Source organism: Oryzias latipes, chromosome 12, assembly GCF_053564925.1.
Source record: "Oryzias latipes strain Hd-rR chromosome 12, Olatipes_Hd-rR_3.1".
Classification (NCBI taxonomy): domain Eukaryota; kingdom Metazoa; phylum Chordata; class Actinopteri; order Beloniformes; family Adrianichthyidae; genus Oryzias; species Oryzias latipes.
In genome coordinates, this window is record NC_136248.1 from 15,213,756 (window position 1) to 15,237,915 (window position 24,160).

The 24,160-nt window shown below is 40.0% G+C and overlaps 2 protein-coding genes across 3 annotated transcripts in view; both read left to right on the forward strand.

Annotated features, from left to right (window-relative positions):
- Window positions 1-24,160, forward strand: part of mmp17a (matrix metallopeptidase 17a) — a 122,394-nt gene that overhangs the window by 46,118 nt on the left and 52,116 nt on the right. For both annotated transcript variants that reach the window (XM_023960393.2, XM_078955747.1), the window contains exon 4: window positions 23,862-24,148. In XM_023960393.2, the coding sequence (XP_023816161.1) occupies window positions 23,862-24,148 (287 nt within the window). The remainder of the gene's footprint in view (window positions 1-23,861; window positions 24,149-24,160) is intronic.
- Window positions 17,250-19,346, forward strand: LOC144996348 (uncharacterized). Its single transcript, XM_078955748.1, has 2 exons — window positions 17,250-17,779; window positions 17,906-19,346. The coding sequence occupies exons 1-2, from the start codon at window positions 17,347-17,349 to the stop codon at window positions 19,201-19,203; spliced, it is 1,731 nt and encodes a 576-aa protein (XP_078811874.1). The 5' UTR covers window positions 17,250-17,346; the 3' UTR covers window positions 19,204-19,346.

Here is a 24,160-nt window from a genome sequence, read left to right on the forward strand (position 1 = left end):
ACATGGACAAATGATGTGTAGCATCTCTTATTTGTATGTGGTGGACTGAACTGATGTAGGAGTGGAAAATACGGAAATACAGAAAAATACGACTTTTTTCCTATTTTGCAGTTCGCAATTTCTGGTTTGTCTTGGCTAAGTGTTCTGGGTCATTATCCTGCTGGAAGACCCACCCACGACCCATTTCAAGCCTCCTGAAAGACGGAAGGAGGTACTCACTCAGGATTTGAGAGTATATGGCTCAATCCATCTTCCCATCCACACAGTGAAGTAGTTCTGTGCAGAAAAACACCCCAAAGTAAAATGTTTCCACTTCTATGCTTGAAAGTGGGGATTGTGTTCTTGGGGTCAGAGGTAGCATTTCTCTTCCTCCAAACACAACGGGACGAGTTGATGCCATAGAGTTCAGTTTTGGTCTGATCTGACCTCAGCACCTTCAGCACTCAGGCAGGTCTGCACATGTGCCTTCCTAAACAGGGGTACTTTTCGAGCACTGCAAGATGTTAAACCATTCCAGCGTGAAGTCTTACCATTGGTTTTCGTGGTGACTGTGGTCCCACCTGCGTTGAGATCATCAACTAACTCCTGCCATGTTGTTGTAGGCCTATTTCTCACTGTTCTCATGATCATGGAAACACTAACAGGTCAGATCTTGTTTGGAGTGTCAGACTTAGGTCAATTATGGTGTAATTCTTGCAATTTGGAATAATTACACCAACAGTTGTCACCTTAACTCCCAGCTACTTGGTGATGGTTTGGTGGTCCATTACGGTCTTGTGCAGGTCTACAATCTTCTCTCTTAAATCCACTGAACACTCTTTTGAGTCTTTCCCATGTGGGAGAGTTTGGACTCTAACTGACACCTGTGGACAGGTGTCTTTTATACAGGTGATTATTTCAAACAGGTTGATTTGGAGAGTCTAACTGGTCTGTGTGAACCAGAACTCTTAATGGTTACTAGGGGATACAAATACTTATTTCCCTCAATAAAATTCAAATAAATGTATATAAATCCTCTTAAGTCAATTTCCTGATTGTTTTTTTATCTCTAACTGTACAAATAAGTTTGTCAATTTATTTTAGGTGCTCAGACCTACAAAATCAGCTTATTTCCTCTACTGTGCATCTTTTAACTACCCTTATTCAGTTAGAACATGTCAACCGGCCAATACCAGGTTAACATGAAGAACCAGTCTCTCCACATTAGCCCTGGGAGCCCAACAAAACGTGCATAAATAAGGAAAAGAAAGGAACAATGTATATTCTAAAAAAAACAGCAATGCAGCTTACAAACAGTTGAAACTTAATGACCCCATCATAAGCTGTAGCTAAAGCTCATTTCCTGTTATTTTTCCTCTGTTGAGTTTGAGAGACGTTTCCAAAACAAAATGCTTCAGGGACGAAAGCTATCATTATCCATCCATGCGGCCCAAAGGTCTTAACGACGGATCTCTTTTGCCATCCACCCTGCTCTTTCATCCACTGTTTTATAGCTTCTGGCCTCTGACCCACTCGCACTGAACGGGAAGTCTTGCTTCTTGCTGACCGCTCAACATAAATTACACTGAATACATATATTCATGACATAGTATTCATCAGATTGTTTTGCCCTTTAGCTGCTTTTAGTATTATGAAATAGCATTGACCATCAGTGGGATTGTAAGGACAGCATTAGAGTGCGAAAAAGGAGGAGGCGTTGAAGCGTATTGCTGATCTTTGCTTGTTTTCTCGCATTATCAGGGGGACTCAACATAAGCTGCTCCGTGGGCTCGCATGTGTGTGTGTACTACCAATTGGGAAAAAAAGAGAAGACAAATATAGATAAAGTATATATATATATATATATACTTATACGTATGTTAATGCTTTGCCTTCCTACGGGTGGGCTTTAACTTTCATTGTCTCCTTTGTGCTGCTGCCAGTCATGCTCCTCTCCTGTCAGCTCTGCCTTTATTAAATAAGACAGCCGTGTCTTCAGTCCACCGAAACGCCTTCATCTCCACCAGCCCTTTTATTTGTTGATCGGTTTTTCGGGACCTGCTATGGATTATATGCTAAGTTTATAGAATTCTGCTGCAGAAATTAAGAAAAGCACCTCAATAAAGAACCGCATTTTTACCCGTTTATTAGACTCCCTCTGTGATCCTCAGAGCCAGAAGAGGACTTTGTCATTTTCAAACTGGTTTTATTCTGTTGTGTGGATCCTATTTTGCTTTAGATAGCTGAAGCAGCAATTAGTGAGTTATTTGTTTGCTCAACTACACATCTCAGTGTGGAGAGCCATTACATCAGTGAGACCACATGAATAACTGCAGCATTTAAAATATCCTGATGTGGGTCTCGAAAAGTGATTTGTGGTTTATGAAATCAGAACAGCTTTTATATCTTTCATAGAGTGATAGGGATTATCGGAGAACAGTATTTGAGGGTAACTAATAAGAATCAGATGCCAATTTTGCCTAAATGGCCTATATATATAATCTTAAAAGCTTTCAGTGTGAATTACATCCATATATATGATAAAATATTACTTTTGGCACACTAAAATCTTTTTTTTTTTTATGAAATGTGAGTTATTTTTTCTACCCAGAAGTGACTTAACTTTGCCCTTTAAAAGTTGTCCCAAATTCATTAAAAATAAAGTCTTGTGAGATAAATCTTCCATCATTAATGTTGGAATATACTTCCAACCTGTAAATAGTTGTGTGCAGGCTATTTGTTAATGTGTGAACTAAGTCATGCAATTTAGTTATGACACTCTTATGTTTGGACTTTTTATTATCGACTCTCACTCTAACATCCCACTCTAGTTATTTCTTTCTTCCTTTCTTCCGTCCGGTCTAACAAGGAATGCATACAAATATAATTATCATAAATAAAACTTAGCCTCAAATACAAAAGGGGTTTATACAAATATACACTCTTTTTGTGTGAAGATCCATAAACCCCTAATGTAACAGTAAAATCTGTCCTACACAAGAGGCCTTCAGGTCTGATCTGCTTGCTCAGCTGTTGGACAGGACAAGTAAAAAAGAAAAAATTTAAAAAAGAGAAATCCAACATTTTTGGGTTCATGTCACCCAAAACATAAAAACAGCATCAGAACTTTTAATGGGATTTAAAAACTATACTGTTGAGAAGTTTTTAGCTCGTGCTGGTTTGCGGCGCCTTCCGTCCGTGAAACCAGGGTTCGACTCCGGGCTGCTCCCTGTTCCCTTCTCTACCTCTGTGCCGGTTCCAAGCCCGGTTTGAGAAGGTTGCGTCAGGAAGGGCATCCGGCGTAAAACATTGCCAAATTTACCATGCGACTTGTTCGCTGTGGCGACCCCTGATGGGAGAAGCCGAAAGTGGAAGACTGTTGGGAAGTTTTTCAGTCATTCTTCAAAACCTGAGGACACTGCAGTTTGATCACATTTGACTTTCATGCAAAAGCTGCAATTTGCTCATGCCTGATTAAGTTGGCAGACTGTAGTTGTTACACAGTCAAAGAGAATAATGGGGTCAGGTTGACATCACACACCTCTATGCGGAAACGGGCTGCATTTTAGTCAGCAAAAGACAGGAGGTAAATGCAGATGAATTAACCTGAGGGCATATCTGTCAAAAACAGTTCATAAATGGATTTGTTGGTACTTTTTATGATGAATTGACAATGTGATCATTTTTATGTAACATGATCAAAGTGTAATTAACTAAATATTTGTATTTAAAATGTAATGAACATTTTTGAATTGTCAATTCCAAAATGGTTGCCTAATAGATAACAAAAAACATCTCTGAGACATGAAGATGCAGACATTTCAGCTTTACTGGAAGAATTTTATTTATTTTTACTGTAAAAATGTGTAGAAGTTAATTTTCAACTTTCAGCTTAAAAAATGCTTTGTATTTTCTAAAGGTTTCACACTTGCTCTTATTTTGCTCATTTTTGGCACATTTTTCCAAACAGACTAAAGACAAGATCAAAATACCGCCTTGGGTTTGTTTATAGTGAGAATCCATACAAAGTCAGTGAGTGTTTTGACTTTCTCTTGTTGCACATCATTTTAAGTTTAGGGGATTCTTTAGGAATTTATGTTTTCAAAAAAATAAAACATAAATATTTGGTTTGTTAGATAAATAACTTAGAAAAGAATCTGTCTGCAGGTTCGGGCTTTTGATGAAGACTACAATACAGTGTAAACATTGCACAAAAAGGCAAAACTTTTTCTTTTTTTTTTACTTTTCGTATTTGCAGCATTGACTGATGTGACTAAATGTGATGTGACAGGGGAGTCCCTAATCAAGCAAACGCCTCAGCCATAATCTGCATCGCTTTAATTAAAAGATCCAATTTCTGTACAGTTAGAAGCTGGGAGTTGCCAAGTCTTCTTGATTTAGCTCAGTGCCACGTGATTGACAGGAGTCTGATTGGCACTTCACACCGCTCTCTGCTTCTGTGCTCACATCCTTCCCTGCATTATGTTTGGTAAATGTGCAGAGGACGTGCTGTGTGGTTGGTGTCAGTTATGACAAAGAAGAAAGGAGAAGTGGTTTGGCGGAATAACAGCTAACTGTTGGGCTTAATTTAAACTGGGTTGACTTTTTTATTATTGTAATGATATCTTAAAGTCTCAATGATGAGTCCCAGTCCTTAATCCTAGTTTAAATTTAGCTTTTTTTCCCTCCTTTTTTTTCTGCCAAATGTACGGATTCCCACCACTGCATTTGGTCAAGTATGTGATCCGCATTAACAGCCAAGTCGTGTAATGGCCCACTGTTAGCCCATTACCTCACATCGGTAGCCCATTATCACAGCAGACAGCCTGGCACTCTTTAGCAGCCTGACTGATAACTTGTATAAGCACAGATGGAGGGGACGAAGATGAGGAGAGAGAGAGAATAAACAAAGAAAAACATGAAATGAAGCAACATGTTCCCTTTCTACTTCCATCACATGTAAAAACAAAAGCTTTTCTTTGTTGAAATGCCGTTAAATCCCACCTATTGGCACATCAAATAATTTGTGTTACACTGTTTTATTGATTTTATTCAGCTGGGTGCACGAGTGAACAGTGTAGGAACCTAAGCACACGTTTAATCACCACAGAAACGAATGGGTGAAAGTCCACAGTTCCCGATATATCTTCCTGTTAACAGGATAATTAATGAAGCCAGAGAGAACGGTGGTTAAAGTTCAAGGTTGCTATCAATAAGAGGATTCGGGTAAGTTTATAGTGAGCATAAGTCGCACTTTTTTGCATATTTTGGGTGGGGATGCAACCTATACTCAGGTACAACTTAAATATGATTTATAATTTAAAAAAAAAGAAAGTAACAACCACTAGAGGGCACTGTAAGTGTGTTTGCATTAGTATTTTTCTACCAATAGCAACACAGAAGACGCTGTTCAGTCTTATGCTACGTTCACAGCGGCCTCAGCAACGCTCGTTCCATCCACAACTTCCAATGAAAAGTCTTTGGAAACCTACCTAAATGTGCGTTTTGGGCTTCTGCATTCAAAATTCTTCAGTCGTCGCAACACAAGTTTTCAGCACCGTTTTTTGGACTTTACGTACACAATGCACAGCCATTGAACAAGCGTTGAAAGTTAAACCAGTTGAACTTTACCCATCAGGGACTCAGATTTGGTTGTGACATATAGCCTCCTTTTCAATTTACAGAAGTGCCAACCGTTTGAAAATTAATCATGGAGGAGAAATTACTAAATGAAGTTTGTGCCCGGCTGGAATTATATGACACCAGGTCTTTCATACATCAGAATAGAGTTGTGAAAGAAAAAGTCTGGAGCAAGATTCATGACATTTCACACCAAGCCTTTTCTAACTGTGAGGACATGTGCTAGAATCGGGTAGAGACAGTCCAGTATGAACACTGTATGCTAAAGGTGCGTTCAAAAGCTTGATTTCAGCGTATTATTCATGCCCGATGTGTAAATAGCTTTATTCCAGACTTGGTAAAGGTGTTCCAAACTGACACAATGGATGAAGAATTTAACAGAATAAGAGATTTGAAGTCAAAGAGTTTAGTTGACTTTTTCTCTATGCTATGGTTATCTGAATAATTGTTCATAAGTTGCACTTACTGTATATACTAGATTCCTCCTTTGTGTCATGTGTTTACAGTAGTGAAGTATAAATATATTCAGCCTATTATGTTAGTAGAATTTGCCTTTCAAGATGAAATGTCCATTCTTGTTCCCATATTTTTATTAAATGTCTTCCAATAGTGTGACTTATACTCCAGTGTGACTTAATGTCCAAAAGATGTTGTAAATATAAAATTCCTAATAACAGCAGCTCAAGCTTTGACAATCTATTTCGCTATAGTGTCTCTTTTTATCAAGGCAATGAAAAATTGACGGAAATGTTCAAATTGATTACCTTTAAACATAGAAAATGTCAGCTAAGTTATTCATTGAACACAGAGCGAAGTCAAAATGCAGGACGTGATAAAACCTTTTTTAGAAGCACCACACAAACTGGAAACCACAAGAGGGCCTTAAGGTTAAATTCGCAGCTCTTTACCTGGCTCACAGAAATGGGACTGATGGCTGGTGGCCTCTTGGTTTGGATTGAAACTGAATGTGACGACTAAATGAGAACTTTCTGCTCCTTTCTGTGTTCTGGATTGAGGCTTCCAGAATATCCAAGTTCAAAAATGCGAGAATCTTTTAGCTTTCAGACTTCTCTGCTGTGACTTCAACGGTTTGATCTTAGCTGTCTTTCATTACAAATCTAACAGCTGATTTCACTAATCTCCTGTTTGAGGTTTACTTTTTTTTTGGCAATGCCCCCTTTTGTTAAAACAGTTCTTTTCCACGGAGCCACAACACACCGACCTGGAATTGACACACTTGATCCCAATTTACTGCTTGTCAGCTTTCCATAACGAAGCTGTCCTGCTTTTCTGCAGCTGACGTGCTTTGTTAAAACAGGGTTTTGGGGGTTTTCGCTGAACATTTCGGTCACTTTATCACCACTTTCCTCCCTGCATGTAATGCCAGTTTTAGACCCCTACAGTGAATCATTCACCAAAGTGACAAGAGATACAATTAACAACTTTCAAAGACAACAAGGAAAAGTGTGTTCTTTCTAAAACAGGCCCGTCAATTCTACAGCTGTAGGTTCATCTGTAGTTTGTGTTTTTGTCAGAATGACAGGGGGGGGACAAAAGGATGTGTAATATGTCAGCCGCTTGTACAGACGCCTGCTTCAAAAGCCATGAAAAGCCGGAAAAAACTCTTGTTTTTATCTAGTCTGTTGTTATCACTGCTGATCCAGAACAGGTTGTGCAAAATATTTCTTGGATTTATATGTACAATAACAATATTCCATTCTTTGTATTTTTCCAGTTCAGTGTTGCTGTGAATAAACGTGGTTTCTTAATATTTTAATGTTCAATTTATAGTTTTTAATGCCTTTTTATTGCACTTTATGGGTAAAGCTGAAGTTTTTCACACACAGTATAAATAAAAGTATACTTCACGCTATTAAATGACCTTTAGGAAAACATTTACGAAGGTAGTGAAGCAAATCGACTGCTTAAACGTCAAATTAGTTCTAGACTTAATCAAGTTAATTGTTTAGATGAAGTATCGTTTCATCAAATTCACAAATTTATGTATTCTTTTTTAATTATCTCTTATGTTTATTTTGTGTTTTAAATGTTAATATTTATACTTTTATTTTATGTTTGATGAGTTTAAATCTGTTTAAACAGGTTTTCATAACTGAACATAAGATTATAAATGTAATGTCACAAACTGAAAAATTTTTTGACAAATAAATCAGCACATTAGTATGTGAGCTACATTTTTAGATATTTTTACCTCATATATAATCTATCTAGATTACACTGTAAAAAAAAAATAATTTAAATTTATAGGTAAAGCTTGACTGGTGTTCCTCAAATTTCACAGTAAAAACTAAGGTGTTACATTTAACAATATTACATTTTAAACTCTTGTTTTTTTACAGTTAATTTTGAGTAATTCTTGAGTATTTACTGTAAAATGAAATGTATTTACCCTGAAGAAACGCAATCTTATACATTAATTTCACACCATAAAGACTGGCAGCTGAGTTTACCAGCATACAATGGTACTTTTGATGGCATTTTGGTTTAAATACATTGGAATTTATTAACGTTTTTGTTTAAATGATTATCACCATGTGGCTGTAAGAAAATCAAATTTACCTCCATAAAAATGGAAATGTTAGCCAAAATTGCTAACAGTATTTGTTGGAAAATATATTCGAATTTTATAGAATTTGACTGTAAAATTATATCCAGCACTGACCCTTGAAAAAAGCAATGTCAGACAGTAATTTTGAAAACTTTCAGCTGTGTTTGCCAGAAACTCACTGTAAAATATAGAGAAATTATTATTTACATTTTGGTAAAAATGTATTTCAGTTTTTTTTTTTTTTACAATAAATCCCACTAAACATTTGTAATGAAAAACTACAACTCTATTTCTAAGGACTAATATGATAATGTAAAACGTTTAAACATTTTCCAAACAAACACTAAGGATTAAACCCCTAAAAACCTTTTAAATGCTACAGTTAGAATAGGCAACAGAACGGCAGTTTTTCACTGTAAAAGATATAGCAGATATATATTTAGTGTATTACCATTGATTGATCTCATCCATCAATCATTTAAAGGGTTTTGGTCATACTTTGAAACCCTTTTTTCCCTTTGAAAGCCCGTGTCTTTGTTGTCATTAGATGCCACAAACTTGTAAAAATCCCCGCGGTGGAGACCTTTAAAAAAAGAAAAGAAAGTTGCTTTCATCTTATTAGGGACTTGTCATTTCTTTTTTCCTCTTCCAGATTTTAAACCATCATCGCAGGGCTGATGATTGTGATAGACAGAATAGAGGGATGAGGAAATGCAGATAGAGAAGCATGGGGTGGAGGGCTAGACTCAGCCAAAGCCTTTTAATTTAGGCCCTTTCATCCTCAGCCTGAATGGCATAACGTGTGAGGAAGAGCGTGCGCGTCTGTGGCTATGAGCGCGTTCGCTAGTGTACTAATAACAGCTTTTGCCATAAACACAGCAGGAGCTTTTGCCTTTCATGTATGCATCTTTATGTCCTGTTAATGCGCATATACATGTGTAAATGCAGAAGAGCGCGGGAAGCGCCAGGAGCCTTTAGTGTGCGAGGTAATCTGATTACGTCAAGTAGAGGCAGGGACGGACAGGAGGTGGACAGTTGGCGTGTGAGCGTTGGTGTTTGCTCCTTTTTTTTTTTGCTTTTGATGTAAGGCTGTGTCTCTCTGGAGCAGCGACGCCATGGGAGGTGAAAGCCTGCTGAGAGGATGAAGGCAGGAAGACAGCAAACGAGTCTACTTCTTCTCTCCTTCCATCCCTCAATTCCTTTCTGTTCACTGGAAGAGATTCATCTGGATCAGAACTCTGCTTCCGACAACACAAAAAGATTCACTGGAAGTATGTGGAAAACAGCGAGTCAAGCTGCAAAAGGATTCTGAGTGTTTTGCATGCACACTTGAGCATTAGTCTGTATTAGCTAGAAGACGTTAAAACACCCTCACTCCCACTGAAGCCTGGTTTGTTCAGAATCATAAATCAAATGACCGCCAAAGTCGTATCTGGAAATGAAGGCCAAGGAAATTAAGTCAAGGTCATTCCGTTTTTGTTGACAACCGTTACTGCTATTATACTTTTAATGGCAGGAGGTGGGTGTGAGGAAACCTTTGTAAAGTTGTGGGAAAGTCACAAATGAGCTAAACATGCTGGGTCACAGGCGTGGAAAGGAATTATAGTACACAGAAAAAATAATACAAGTAATTTATCACTTCTTAAAGAACCACTCCAATTAATATGGTGTTTTTGACAGGTTCTAGTAGCATTTTTCTCATGATGGAGAACATTGATAAAGAAAATTAAGACTAAAATTGCATGATTGAGTATTTCTTTATTCAACTTGTTGTGAATCAGGAGCAGACAAAAAACTGCCCTTTGAAAAAGAGCTCATTTGTGGTGTAGAAAATACTCAGGGTGGGCCACAAGCTGCCTGCTCCAAGCACTTTGCAATGGAGAGGGGAAGGGGGGCGGGGTTGCTCCACATTAATGGTTCTGCCCTCAACTCAGAGGCCAATTTCTAATGAACTCCTGCCGCGCTGCAGAAACTGCAGAACCATAATTAAAAGACGACTGGGGACGCTTTTGAAATAGATCAAAAGATGATCGGAGTGGGACTTTAAGCAGCCACAGTCACGGCTCAGCCCTGCTTAAATCACGCTGTTTTGACAGCCAGCAACATAAATCTAAAAGCAAAAGTAAAGAATCGCTGAAGCTGAGGGGGAGCAAACAAACCAGATGTCCAGCCTGCGGCAGCTGGATACACAGCCAAGACAGGGACAGGCGGTCCAGACGATGAAGAACTTGTCCTGAGCTACCTGACCTCTTCCATAGGACCAAGGGTGAGAAACCAGCACGCAGAGGAGGAGGAGGAGGAGGAGGAGGAACGCTGGAGCACATTTGACTAGGTTCATAAAGTGATCTGATCACCAACGGCATGGACTAAAAGAAGCTCAATCATCCATTTCTGCTCCACTTGAAATTGTACATGAAATGAGAATATTCTGGATCTAAGTAAAAAGTCAGCTGGTGCTCTTGGCGCAGCAGTTGGCTGCTGGTTAAGTGTTGGCCTAGAGAAACAATTACACTTTAGAGTTCACTGCAGTGATAAGCTCTGAATAATCTAAACATGTAGCTGCACTGGCAGGGCTGAGCGGATAAGACTCAAACGAAATAAAGTTGCTTTGAAGGATTGATGCAGGAGAGTAGTACATATAGTGATGCCCATTGAATTAAGGTGTTTACAGGAGGATCACGACGCACCCTGAGTATCACCATGGCACACAAAAGAAGAAGGGACATCTGTTGGAATTTTTATGAAGAAGATTAAGTTAGTATTTTCAAGCACCTGTTGGCCGATACCATCATCTTTTATTCCTGCTCAGACTCGTGCGATAACTGTTTCTGAAAACCGGACATGCCGCTATGTGAAAACCAGTCAACAGTGATTGGTTTGAGTCGTATCTACGGTAACAAATTTCGCCAAACAGGGGTGAGCTGATTGTGAGTCCCTACCTCTTTGCACGCCTCTACCTCTTGAACACTATTTCCATTGACTGTGATATTGTGCAAATTGGATTTGCGATACTAAATTGGCCTAATGAAAATGAGAAAAAACTTCCATATATCCAAAAAAGTTGTTGCGCTTGGAAAAGGGGGATTTTGAGGCTTATCCAAATCGACATATTTCTCAAAACTAGACTTTTTTTCCAATTAAAAGAGTCTCAGGACCAACAGCCCTGCACAGGTAGACAGTTTGCATCAATTTTTTTAACATGCTGGGGCCGCAGAGTTGCCTGAGCCCGTCCCGGCTACTGTTGGGCAAAGGAGGGATACAGCCTGGACAGATTTCCAGCTTCCAGGTAAGTCTGCTTGCTATGCCAGCACCCGGATGGCTGGCTGGCGGCAGACAGAGCAATTCTGAAAAAGATATTCTAGTTTAATTCTTGTGTTTTTATCCCCTCCTGGACTAATGTGGGTCACAAAAGCATAGAAATAAAAAAAGCAGCTTTTGCAGCGGAAGTGGAACTGCAGTGCCTTGCAAAAGTATTCGGTCTCCTTGAACTTTTCAACCTTTTGCCACATTTCAGGCTTCAAACATAAAGATATAAAACTGTATTTTGTTTGTGAAGAATCAACAACAAGTGGGACACAATCATGAAGTGGAGCAAAATGTATCGGATGTTTCAAGATTTTCTAACAAATAAAAAACTGAAGAATTGAAGAATTTCTATGCCCAATATTTCACTGAGCAACATAAAACGTTTTACAACGTAAAACAGTTGGACCTTTGTTTTTTTATATTTGAGAACCTGACATGATTATAGAATAAAAATGAGATTAAAGCGAGAAAAAAAACGCATTAATTTGTCTGTAATTGATTAATTACCATTAACAAGATCATTTGACACCTCTAGTTTAGGATATTGACATGAGTGTCAAAAAAAAATCCCCTTATTTACGCACTGTCTCAAATTTAGTCCACACGTTCTTAACATGTAATTGTTGGAAGCAGTTTATTATCAACACATTAAGAATTATTTCAAGACAAAAAAAATAATTTAAAAAAATAACATATGTGTTAATCTCATCATAACGTTTTGAAAATTGGATAAACTTTTTCCCGCCAAGAGTTTTTTGAGATTTCATGGAAGCGGCCATTTTGAAATGAACAGGAAAAGCCCTTCGACTGTCTCTAGTGGAATAACGATGAATTACAGGGCAGAAAACATGAACCAAATCTACACAAAGGGTTTTAAAGAAGATTCTGGATCATGCTAATGAGATAGGGGGATCAGAAATGTGTATCTAATGGTTATATAGGGTACACAAACGTTCAAAATTTGATATCCTACTTCCAAATATCCAAATAAAAACTTTCATTACTCTTTTTTTACGCTGGCTGCTTTAAAAGCATAGGCTCTGCCTGGCTTCTTGGACTCCCATCTTTTTAGAAGGCCACATGTGAGACCTTATGCTCAGACTACCGTACTGAATCTGAGTTCCCATTTTTAGTGTTTGGTCCTTTGTTTAGGTCTTATTTAAAACAGACAATTGGAGAAAATCCAAAATAACACAGGCTAAAAGATAATGAAGAAGCTGTGTGCGTGAAAACGCGGCATGCATTTTTTTAAGGTTGCAAATGTTCTTCCTGCCACAGCTTTGACAGTAAAAAAGAAAATCCATGAGCTATTAGGCTACGTTCACACTGCAGGCTGAAACGACCCAATTCCGAATTTTTTGCCCCTAAGCGGCCCAATTCCGATCTTTTCATGACAGTCTGAATGACACAGATCCGATCTTTTCATTGCGACCCAGGCCCCGTGGGTTTGCCGTCCTGATTCCGAATTGTAGCCGTTCTTTTCAATTGCGACCGCCGTCTGACCGGCCAGGCCACTTGATTCCGAACTGTACGTCATCGACACGCAACAAACGTCATCATTTTGCGTTGAAGTAGGCGGGAACGAGAATGTAAACATCAACCATGGTGGACGATTCTGCTGAGACCAGTCAGTGGAAGGGAAGCAGGTCACTGATTGGATTAATATTTGGGCTGATCGCTCTTTTCAGGCCAAACTCCAGGGCTCTTATCGCAACTGGGCGGTTTTTTTGAAAAAAATTCCAGCTAAATGGCAGAGCGTGGTGTTGAACCTTTCCCGCGATAACTTTTTTTTCTTTCTCCCCTTCCGACCGTGCTCAGGAGCGCGGGGGACCCGAGGCGATCCTCCTCCTCCCTGTTCTGATCCTTAGATTCTCCAGAACGGGTTAATAAAGAGTCCATAGCATTTATTTTGGGGGAAACCTTCTTTTATTACCGTCCTCCGTAACACACAACATGAATGCGCGCCCACACTGCCCCCCCCATTCTCTATCGCGGCACGCGCTTGCACACACACACGCGGGCGCGCGGCCCCAACACATACACATTCCTCTTCCACAACAGTGGGTACAGACGATCCCGACTCCAATGCCTTCTTAAAATGAAAGATTGTAATTGTGCTGCTCCTTTGTGAAAATAAATTTAATATTACAAAAAGAGCTCCGCTTTTGACAACACTGTTGTTGACATCCATGTTAACGTTGGCTCCGCAAACAACGAGTGACGTCGTTCACCGTTGAGTATTCTTCTGGCTTCTGCGCATGCGGGTCTCGTTTGGGTCGTGTCACGGTCACACTGGAGATCACAAAAGTTCGGATTTACTTGGAAATGTGAACGGTCTAGCAAACAAATCAGATTTTTTCAAAAAATCCGAATTGAGCATTAAGCCCTGCAGTGTGAACGTAGCCTTAGAGACATTTCTAAGTTATTATATGCCACTGTTGACAACTAGTTACCAAGGGGATTTCTGATGGTAGAGCAAAGAAACAAAATAAAAACTCAAAAGGAAGCTTGACTGATGAGTCTTTTCATCATGATGCTCTTTATCCTAAAGAATTCAAGTAGAAACAAAATAAATGTCTAAGCTTTTTGACAGAAACTCAACTTTTAAAAAACCAAATGATTTTAAAATAACAGAAGCGTTTTTATTTAAAGATTGTTTGTGGTCACAAAACCGCTTTCCACTGTTTTCTGGCCTTGATACTTTCTGAGATTTTTTTCCCAGCCTGACATCGACACCCTCATAACCAAATCAGAATGTTCAAAAGGATCAAAAATAATGAGGCTTTTGTGATGTAGCTACATTTGTTGATGCATCATTTTCAATAAAAGCAAGTAACACTTATAGATTTGGGACACTTGTGGTTGCAGCTGACAAACTGGGTATAAACAGACAAGTTGCATCCTTTGTCCAGAAAAAAAAAAAAAATTAAACTGGCCATAAAATTCCATCATACAGGACCAATAATTGAAGACATTTTATTATTTTTTTTATCATTCCATACGTAAAATTTTCCAAAAATACTTTCCTCAAATCACAAACTGAACATATTTACCAGGATGTTGTTTTCACAAATGGATGATGGGCAATTGTTTCCAGCGTTGCCAACACCTCAGTGAGAGACGCAGCTTTTGACAGACTTGGATGTTGCTAAATGATGTCACCTCTTTATTAACATTTTATTTGCTTTTGGGGAAAAAAAGTTGTAATATAAGCAATAAATTCTAAACACATTTTAACCATGCTTGGGAGTAGCAATGTCACCAAAAGATACACTTTAAAGGTGTTGCTTGTTTTTATTTTCTAACTTTGTGCAGCTTTGCAACAAAGTCAGACAGACGCACACAATGGACGAGGCCAGTCACTGAGTCCCAGTGACAGTTTGCGTTTCAAGTGCAGTAATTTTTCTGGGAAAAGAACATAAACGTTATTTTAAAAAGACATAAACCGCTGGAGACTGCTTTTGAGTGGGCGGAGCCTCATAGTAGCACCAGCTGGTGAGGGGAAAAGTGACGGAACAATTCGGGCTTTCAAATTCGCCTCCAAACACCAGAAAAAGTTGCAAGATTTTTCTCTCACTGCCTTTGAGAAAACAGGTCGGGAAAGTCGCCAAATATAGTGGGAAAGTTGCCAAGTTGGAAGCAATGTTTTTTTGTATCCAGATTCATTTGGCATCCAGAGCTTCCTGTTGGGTCAGTGAGATAAGTCAACAGAAGCAAAAAAGCTAAATTAGGAATGACCAACATTTTACTCTCTTTTCCAGATTCTTACTCCTAACTTGAATTTTTAATGGTACATTGCATGGTTGCATACAGATTGGTTACACAGCATTTGGAAGGTATGCTTAAGCGCACTATGGCAGTGTGTCTTGCACCAGCATGAGATGATTGGCTAACACACTTCTCAATCCAGTGAGCTACATCATACTGAATCAAGGTGCATTTTGGAAATGCTATGTCCTTGAAAAAAACTCCTCTTCTAAACCAACAAGGGCAAAATCTATGTGGCATCATGACTTTAAGAAAGAAGTATAGCAAAGTTTTTCACCCATTCTCTACACTTCCATTACATTTGTCCTTGTCCACATCTTTTGGCAGTTTTTTTTTAAAAGCCTTTCCTGACTAAATACAAAAAATAAAGGTTCCACTTGATTGGCAGCTAAAGAAATTATTACTGTAGTTTGAGGCTTTAGCAGAAATCTTTGGCATGTAAAAAACTGTAACTCCCACCTTGCAAATGGTGAAAAAGAAACATCACTTTTTTTTTTGTACAAATGTCACAAACATTTTAAACCTCAGCATGCTTGTCTACAAAATATTTAAATATTTGAAGCCTATATTTGTGTAACTCTCCAATGAAATGAATACAGTCACTATCTTATGGCTTAGTGCATCCATATGGGGGGATTAAGCTGTATGGGCACTTTTGGTTGTCTGTAGCCATTAATGGTCGTGAAGAGGAATAGGGGCAAAGGTGTGTCTTAGAGTTCTCTTGTGGCTCGTACTGCCACCTCAAGGGGCGACATGAAAATTAAATGTACCATTGTCGTCTGTGGGGTAAGTGTATAGTACTTGTAAGGATAATGGAAGACTTATGATGTACGAGTGACGCTGTCGTACGGTGTCCGACACGCCGCACTTCAACCTTACTTACCCTTTATTTGTTGTTTAAGTGTTTGCTATGGCATGTCGCCCAAAGAAAACATGTGCATGAACATTTTTGCTCACCAAGAAGTCTACAATCTGAAAATGTTGTGCAGGCTACCCGAATGCCCGTACAGATTTGACCATTTTTCGCCCGCTGACAGCCCGTATTCACCCGTAAGGGCAGTTTGGAATATAAGGCATTAATCCAAACTTGTGGAAAAGAAGGGCAGCGGTGCCACCACAGGCCTGTTGTCCCAGCAGACAATACTCCCAAATGTTTTTTGCAATAGTAGTAGTAAAGTCTGACAATAGACAAAGCCACTTCTGAAGGTGGGGTGGGGGTGTAGAAAGGAAACAGGGGAGACAGTGGAATGGAAGATATCTGGACAAAGTTGACATGAGGCTCGAGTGGTTTTCAGTTTGTTCATGTCCCATTTCTGCTGCAGCTGTCAGCGGGAAACGGCTGGAGAGATGTTAAGGTGATGCGAACGCGGATGAAAACTTAATAAGGAAATGGGAGAGACAAATGTTCATGAGTTGTTGTTTTTGTTTTTTTTCCCAGAAGCCTGTGTCAGTTTTCTCCAAGTGCACATTGTGTTCTCAGCATATTATATGAAAGCAGTGGGAGCACCTGAGCATGAAATACAAAAAGCAATGGAATTACTGAATAAATGCAAACAGCACTTTTTGTCCAGGTCTCTCCCACTGGCAGACACGGTGTTCTTGACCTTTTATGGTTTTGTGTTCCTGTAAATCGAGGGCTTCTTCCACTGAGCTCCTCTGTTTTGCTGCCACTTCCTCTCTTGTCACCTTTTTTGTCTTCTATTGCACAATCTCTTCTGTACTCAGCCTTTCTTTATCTTTAAAAGCAGCCTTGACGCAATCTATCACCTTAATAAAAAGGTCCTTCTTTAAGGCTAAACAAGACTGTACATAGAAAAAGTGAGAAAAGTTATTGTCTGTTTGTGAAATTTTCACAGATGTGTCATCAATCATCACAAATCACGTTAAAACCACGGAAGAAGTACAAATAATCCATAAATGTAGAACAACACCCGTCCGTGATTGATGCACTATTTATTTGCAATTCATACATCGCATCGGTTAACGGTTGCGCCAACTGAAGTGGCAGCAAGTTCGTGTAGCGCTGTGTTTTTGCTGTTAAAAGTAGCTTTTTGTGCTTTTTCTTCTCATCATTTTTGACCGAAATGTGCATCTACAAATACTCGAGAGATATCCTCCTTCAATTACGACACACATCGAACGGATGTAAACATCCGATTCCTCCGGAGATTAAGAAGCCCTTCCGTGGATGCCGTGCTGGGGCTAAACTAAAGGCTAGAAGGTGGAGAAACAAGCCCTTCGTCCCATCGATTATCATGGGGAATGTAAACTCTCTACAGAACAAGTGTGAGGAGCTGGTCGCCTTGATAAGAACTGACGAGGCATACCGTGTGAGTTTATATCTGCTCACAGAGAGCTGGCTGACTGACGTGATCCCCGACTCAGCTGTTAGCATCCCCGGCTACGCACTCGTCAGAGCGGACAGAGAGGTGGAACTATGCGGAAAAACGAAGGGCGGTGGACTTTTTGTGCTGGTCAGCAACAAGTGGTGCCATCCCGGTCACATTACGGTCAAAAGTAAGATCTGCACTCGTGATGTGGAGCTCTTGGTGATCGGTATAAGACCATACTATCTTCCACGAGAGTTTTCCAACGTAGTCGCCATCGTTGTTTACATTCCGCCGCGGGCGAACCCATCGTCAGCGTGTGACGTCATCCAGGAAGTGGCTGCGAGGGCTCAGTCTGCACACCCAGAGTCGCTCATCATAATATCGGGGAACTTCAATCATGTTGATGTGAGCTCTCACTTAGGGGTTTTCACACAATATGTGAACTGTTCAACTAGACACAAAAACACTCTGGACCTGTGTTATGTGAATTTAAGATCTGCCTACACTGCAGTGGCTCTACCCCCCCTTGGTAGGTCTGATCATAACCTCATTCAGCTCAGACCATCATATAAGCCATGTGTGATGAGGCTGCATAAAGCTACCAGATCCTTTAGGCAGTGGACTCCTGAGACAGCAGCCATGCTAAGGGACTGTTTTGAATCCACTGACTGGGACTTGCTGGTGGGAGACAGTGACAGTGACATCGATCAGGCTGTGGTGTGTGTCACTGATTACATCCACTTCTGTACAGATGTGGCAGTGCCTCTGAAAAAAGTACGCTGCTTTCCCAATAACAAGCCGTGGATTAAAAGCAGTATGAAGCACCTGTTAAACCTGAAGAAGCAGGCCTTTAAGACTGGTGATCGGCACAAAGCAAGGGTGGCTCAACATGATCTAAGAAGAGCCATAAGGCGCGCCAGGAGGGATTACAAATCTGGGCTTGAGATGAAGCTGCAGAATAAGAACACTAGGGAGGTATGGAGCGGCATGAGAACCATTACTGGCTTTAAGGAGAGGGGATGGACTGTGCCTGGTGATGTGGCCAAGGCGGATGAGTTCAACCATTTTTATAATAGGTTTGACTCAGTACACGCTCACCCATGCCCAACCATCAGTGACTCTTCCACCTCTGCTGCTGTGACTGTGACCGGCTCCCCTTTTCCACCCAGTGACAGATCCTTGACTTCTGCTGCTTTGACTGGTTCCTCTACTCCACCAAGTGGCGGCTCCTACACCTCTGCGGCTGTGACCTGCTCTTCTCCTCCACCCAGCAGCGCCTGCTCCAGCTCCAGCCCTGATGCTGTAACACCTATAAGAATAGAGGAAGTGTGCATAGAGCTCAGGAGGCTCAATGGTTGGAAATCTGCTGGTCCTAATGGAATATCACCACGGTTGCTAAAGGACTGTGCGTCAGAGCTGGCGGTGCCTCTTCAAACCATCTTTAACAGGAGTCTTCAGACAGGATGTGTCCCTGGCTTGTGGAAGACCTCATGCCTTGTCCCAGTGCCCAAGGTGACAAGGCCTGTAGGGATGAAGGACTATAGACCAGTTGCCCTAACATCTGTCATAATGGGGCGGCCGTGGTGCAGCGGTAGGGCGGTCGTCCCATGATCGTAAGGTTGCAGGTTCGATTCCCGCCTTGCACGCCCATGAGTCGAAGTGTCCTTGGGCAAGACACTGAACCCCACCTTGCCTCTGGTGGTAGGCGGGCGCCTGTGTTTGGCAGCGGAGCGACCACCAGTGTGTGAATGTGTGTGTGAATGTGTGTGTGACTGGGTGAATGGGTCTGTGACTGTAAAGCGCTTTGTCCTTGTAGGAAGAAAGGCGCTATATAAGTAAATGCCATTTACCATTTACCATGAAGACTTTTGAGAGGCTACTACTCCGGAGGCTCAAACCCCAGGTGGAGGGGGCGCTGGACCCCCTTCAGTTCGACTATCAGGACAGTATGGGAGTGGAGGATGCAGTCCTTTATATGGTCCATAGGGTGCTCTCCTTTCTGGAAGGGACTGGCAGATATGTGAGGGTGATGTTTTTCGATTTCACAAGTGCCTTTGATACAGTCCAGCCTCAGCTGCTGAAGAGGAAGCTTGAGAGGATGGGAGTTGATCCAGGTTTTGTTCGCTGGATCCACAACTATCTGACTCTTAGGTCACAGTTTGTCCGACTAGGAGACTGTGTATCTGGGACATTGAGGAGCAACACCGGAGCACCACAGGGAACTGTACTATCGCCTTTTCTCTTCACACTCTACACTGCTGACTTTAATTATGCATCTGCAGCTTGTCATGTCCAGAAGTATTCGGACGACACTGCTATTGTGGCGTGTGTAAAGGGAGGGGATGAGAGTGAGTACAGGGAGCTCATTACCAGATTCACCTCCTGGAGCAGGGACAATGGTCTTGTGCTGAACATATCAAAGACCAAGGAGATGATTATTGACTTTAGTAGGAAGTCCTCCTACCAGCCAGTGATCATTGATGGAGGGGGAATCGAGGTGGTTGACTCCTACAAATACTTGGGTGTGCACCTTGACCACAAACTGGACTGGTCGGAGCAGGCTCATGCTCTGTATAAGAAAGGGCAGAGTAGACTGTTCTTTCTGAGAAAGCTGAGGTCCTTTGATGTATGTACTGACATGTTGCTCCTCTTTTATCAGTCGGTTGTGGCGAATGCTGTCTTCCATGGGGTTGTCTGCTGGGGTGGCAGTATGACCACGAGGGATTGCACTCGATTGGACAAACTGATTAAGAGATGTGCATCTGTGATCGGGAGGGGGGTGGACTCTCTGGGATCTGTGCTGCAGAAGAGAATGAGGGCTTTGACTCAGAGCATCCTGGACAATCCCAGACATCCTTTGCACAACACGATGTCAGGTCAGAGGAGCACACGGAGTAATAGACTCCTTTCACTGCGCTGCAGGACAGAGCGCTTTAAGAACTCATTTGTCCCTACAGCTATCAGGCTGTTTAATGAACCTGCCTGATATGAACTGATAATATTTTGTGAACTGTCTTTTTACTGTTGTTTGTTGTGTGTGGTTGTGTGTTTTGCTACCGGACACCTGAATTTCTCCTTTGGGAGATTAATAAAGTTTATATCTATCTATCTATCTATCTATCTATCTATCTATCTATCTATCTATCTATCTATCTATCTATCTATCTATCTATCTATCTATCTATCTATCTATCTATCTATCTATCTATCTATCTATCTATCTATCTATCTATCTATCTATCTATCTATCTATCTATCTATCTATCTATCTATCTATCTATCTATCTATCTATACGTTGTGCGTCAATTACGTAATTTGAACGTGAAACGTGATGTAAAAGTTAGACATTGGTAGTATAAGCGTGAAAGGTCTGTCAGACATACGTGAAACGGTCTTGGAAAGCCACAAATTTGCATATGCATTTCGCAAAAATTACACACTATTACAAAATAATAGAATATAAACTATGAAAAATATGTGTAAATTGCGTGGCTCTCAACCAACCAAATATTTAAAATGGCTTAAAACTGGATTCACGTATAGACCTGTCGACTAAAATCCTCAACAGAAAAAAAAAAGAAAATCCTCCACGGACATCTGCGTGCATCGACAAAGGAAAAACACTTATAAAATACCAAACTTTCCTACATGGAAAATGCACAAAATGTACGCAGTGGCTGTGTGACACGGCCTTTAGAAGGGTAGGTTCATGACTAAACATCCACCGTAGATTTAATCAAACTCACCCAGGACTGCTAAAGTGTAATTGTCTAAGGTGGCACAGATACACATTACAGATTAATTTGCCCAAAAAAGCACCACTATCATTTCAGAGGAGAAGAATAATTTTAGTCTGTTGTTTTTAAATAGTTGCAGAAAAATCAGAACACGGTGAGTCTAAAATTTCTGTAAATAGTACATTTTTACTTTATCAGGACCTTTTCTGGATTTTTTTTAAACAACGAACCAAGAAGAATTTGCAGAATAGTGAGAAATGAAAAACTTTTTCCCCAATTTTAATGCTTGTTTTTACACTATGTCGATTTTTTCATATTTTTTGTGTTTGCAGACAAACAAACGGGTAGAGTTTGGTTCAAATCTAACTTGATAACTTTGTTTTTAATCACTTTATCTCAATACATTCTATTTTCTTCTAGCTCACTCTCATCATGACTTGTTATGACTTGACTGTTGCACCCTCAGTGTAAGAAGGAGCGCTACCGCAGGTCATTCCTCCCCACAGCCATCAGACTGTACAACACCGTGTCAAAGTGACACTCCACGGTCCCAGGGGTGTTTTTCTGTTTAGTCATTGATTCATTTACTTTTGTTGTAGTTGTTGTTTTTCAATTTTAAATTGTTTTTTGTTCCTGAACAGTTGTTTGTTTTTGTTTTTGGTGTGAACTTCATTAGTTATTTCTGTATTTTGAAAAAAATTGTAATGTTTTTTTATAGTTTACATGTTTTGCAGACCGCATGTTTTTTACACTTTTGCAGCTGTATTTATTTAATATTTAATATTTATTTCTTTATTTAATAAGAATCTCATTTTTGATAATTATCTAATTTATTCATTTTTTATTATCTAATATAAATGTAATTTGTGATGTCCTTTATTGATGTTATATTATATAGATTATTTCTGAATGTCGTGTTGCTGCCACAGAAAATGAAATTTCCCCATTGTGGGATTAATAAAGTCATCTATCTATCTATCTATCTTATAACTAAATCCTTCTTGTTTGACATTTGACAATACTATTTTCTTTAGATTTACAACAAGTAAAAAGTTGTTTAAAAAAACTTTCACTTGCATTTTTTTCTTTTTGCTTTTTTCCATTGACTGTACATGAGAACTGGACTAAGTGACCCTTTCCCCTTGAATTCCAAACAGGAATTACCTGATGGTTTGAAGAAACCAAAATCCCATAGACTTCTATTGGGAAATATAGAATTCTATGGGCGACGTCACTCTCACTTGGTTCAGTTCTCGTCACAATCAATGGATTTTCCCCCAACTTATCAGCAAACTAAACAACTTCTGATGCATTACTGCCCCAACAAATGAAGCCTGGAATTGTTTTTTCTATTACAGTTTTTCTCAGTCGCTTTAGTACAATTCTCAGATCAGAATTGAAGTTTGCAAATACGTGCGTGCATTTCTCAAAACAATTTGTACAAACAGCAAAACACTATAGATTTCTTGCAAAAGCCTGTAGCTCAAAATCTTTAGTTCATCTCTCAAAACTACCGGTAAGTCTTTATGTCATTGAACATGTCAGTGCCATCAGAATGTCAAGTCCTTGTGTCATTGTCTACGAACAAGACAGTCAAATTACTTAGTCATGTTGTCAATATAACTGTGTACTTTAGAGGGAGGTTCTGATGGAAACTATGGCTAAAGTTTTGATGACAATTGTTGTAAAATATAAGTTACACCTTTTTTGTTTGATTGCAAGAGACTGGACAAGATTCACATTTACACTTTTATTGTTCATATTGTAATTTGTTGACAGACCATGTCCTACCAACATAGAAAAAAACCACTGCAAACAGTAACACAAAGGGGAAAAAAAGATAGGACAATATTCTGTACAGGCAGTGCAGTAGGAATTGGTGAGGTCTTCCTACACCTCTTGTCGTTCCTGTATGTTAGGCCACAAATTCTCATCCACATCACAGCGAATATCCTCTCTTGCAATGCAGCAAAATATTTTTGTCACATTATGACAACTTGGTTAACCATTTTGCAGTTAATGACCTATACGATGAACTAAAGACTAGGTGTTTTGAGGAGTAAGACTATTGCACAGTGAACTATATAATACATTTTGATCAACATGACATAAACAATTGATAATGTAGCAAAGAGCAGAGAATTGTACATAATCATTTGCATGGATGTACCAAAGCAATTGCAACTTGTTCAAAGAAGTGAGAAACTGCTTATATGATGTGCACAAGTGACATCATGATGTGAAGATTGAACAAATAGTTTTGGGAATTTCATTCTGATCTGAGAATTGTACTAAAGCGACTGAGAAAAACTGTAAGTTAATGTGTTGGGTGTATTTTTGGGGGGTTTACCGTTAGGTCTTAGTTCAAGAAGACTTCATGAGTTGTTCAAACTGAAAATAATTTATTACCGAAAGAGGTGTTATGCCATAGGTGTCACCTTGACTGATGTTGGTGTCTTTTGTCATGATTCTCATTTCTCACTTTGTCTTGTTAGTAAACAAATTGCAAACATTTTACAATCTTGTTTCAGAGTGAGGACCTTCCCCAAAGACTCGGCTCTGTTGGGCAGAGACACCGTCCGAGCGCTCATGTACTACGCCCTGAAAGTCTGGAGCGACATCGCCCCTCTGAACTTCCACGAGGTGGCCGGAAACGACGCGGACATTCAGATCGACTTCACCAAAGCCGACCACAACGACGGATACCCCTTTGACGGTCCGGGAGGAACGGTGGCACACGCCTTCTTCCCCGGAGAGAGGTTCACAGCGGGAGATACACACTTTGACGACGACGAGGCGTGGACGTTCAGATCACCAGGTGAAAAAAGAG

Excerpts from the sequence above, each read along its gene's own strand:
- LOC144996348 (XM_078955748.1), top strand. The coding sequence starts at position 17,347 with ATGTGCATCTACAAATACTCGAGAGATATCCTCCTTCAATTACGACAC. Across the intron at positions 17,780-17,905 it reads CGGTCACATTACGGTCAAAA|CGTGTGACGTCATCCAGGAA; the intron begins GTAAGATCTGCA and ends ACCCATCGTCAG.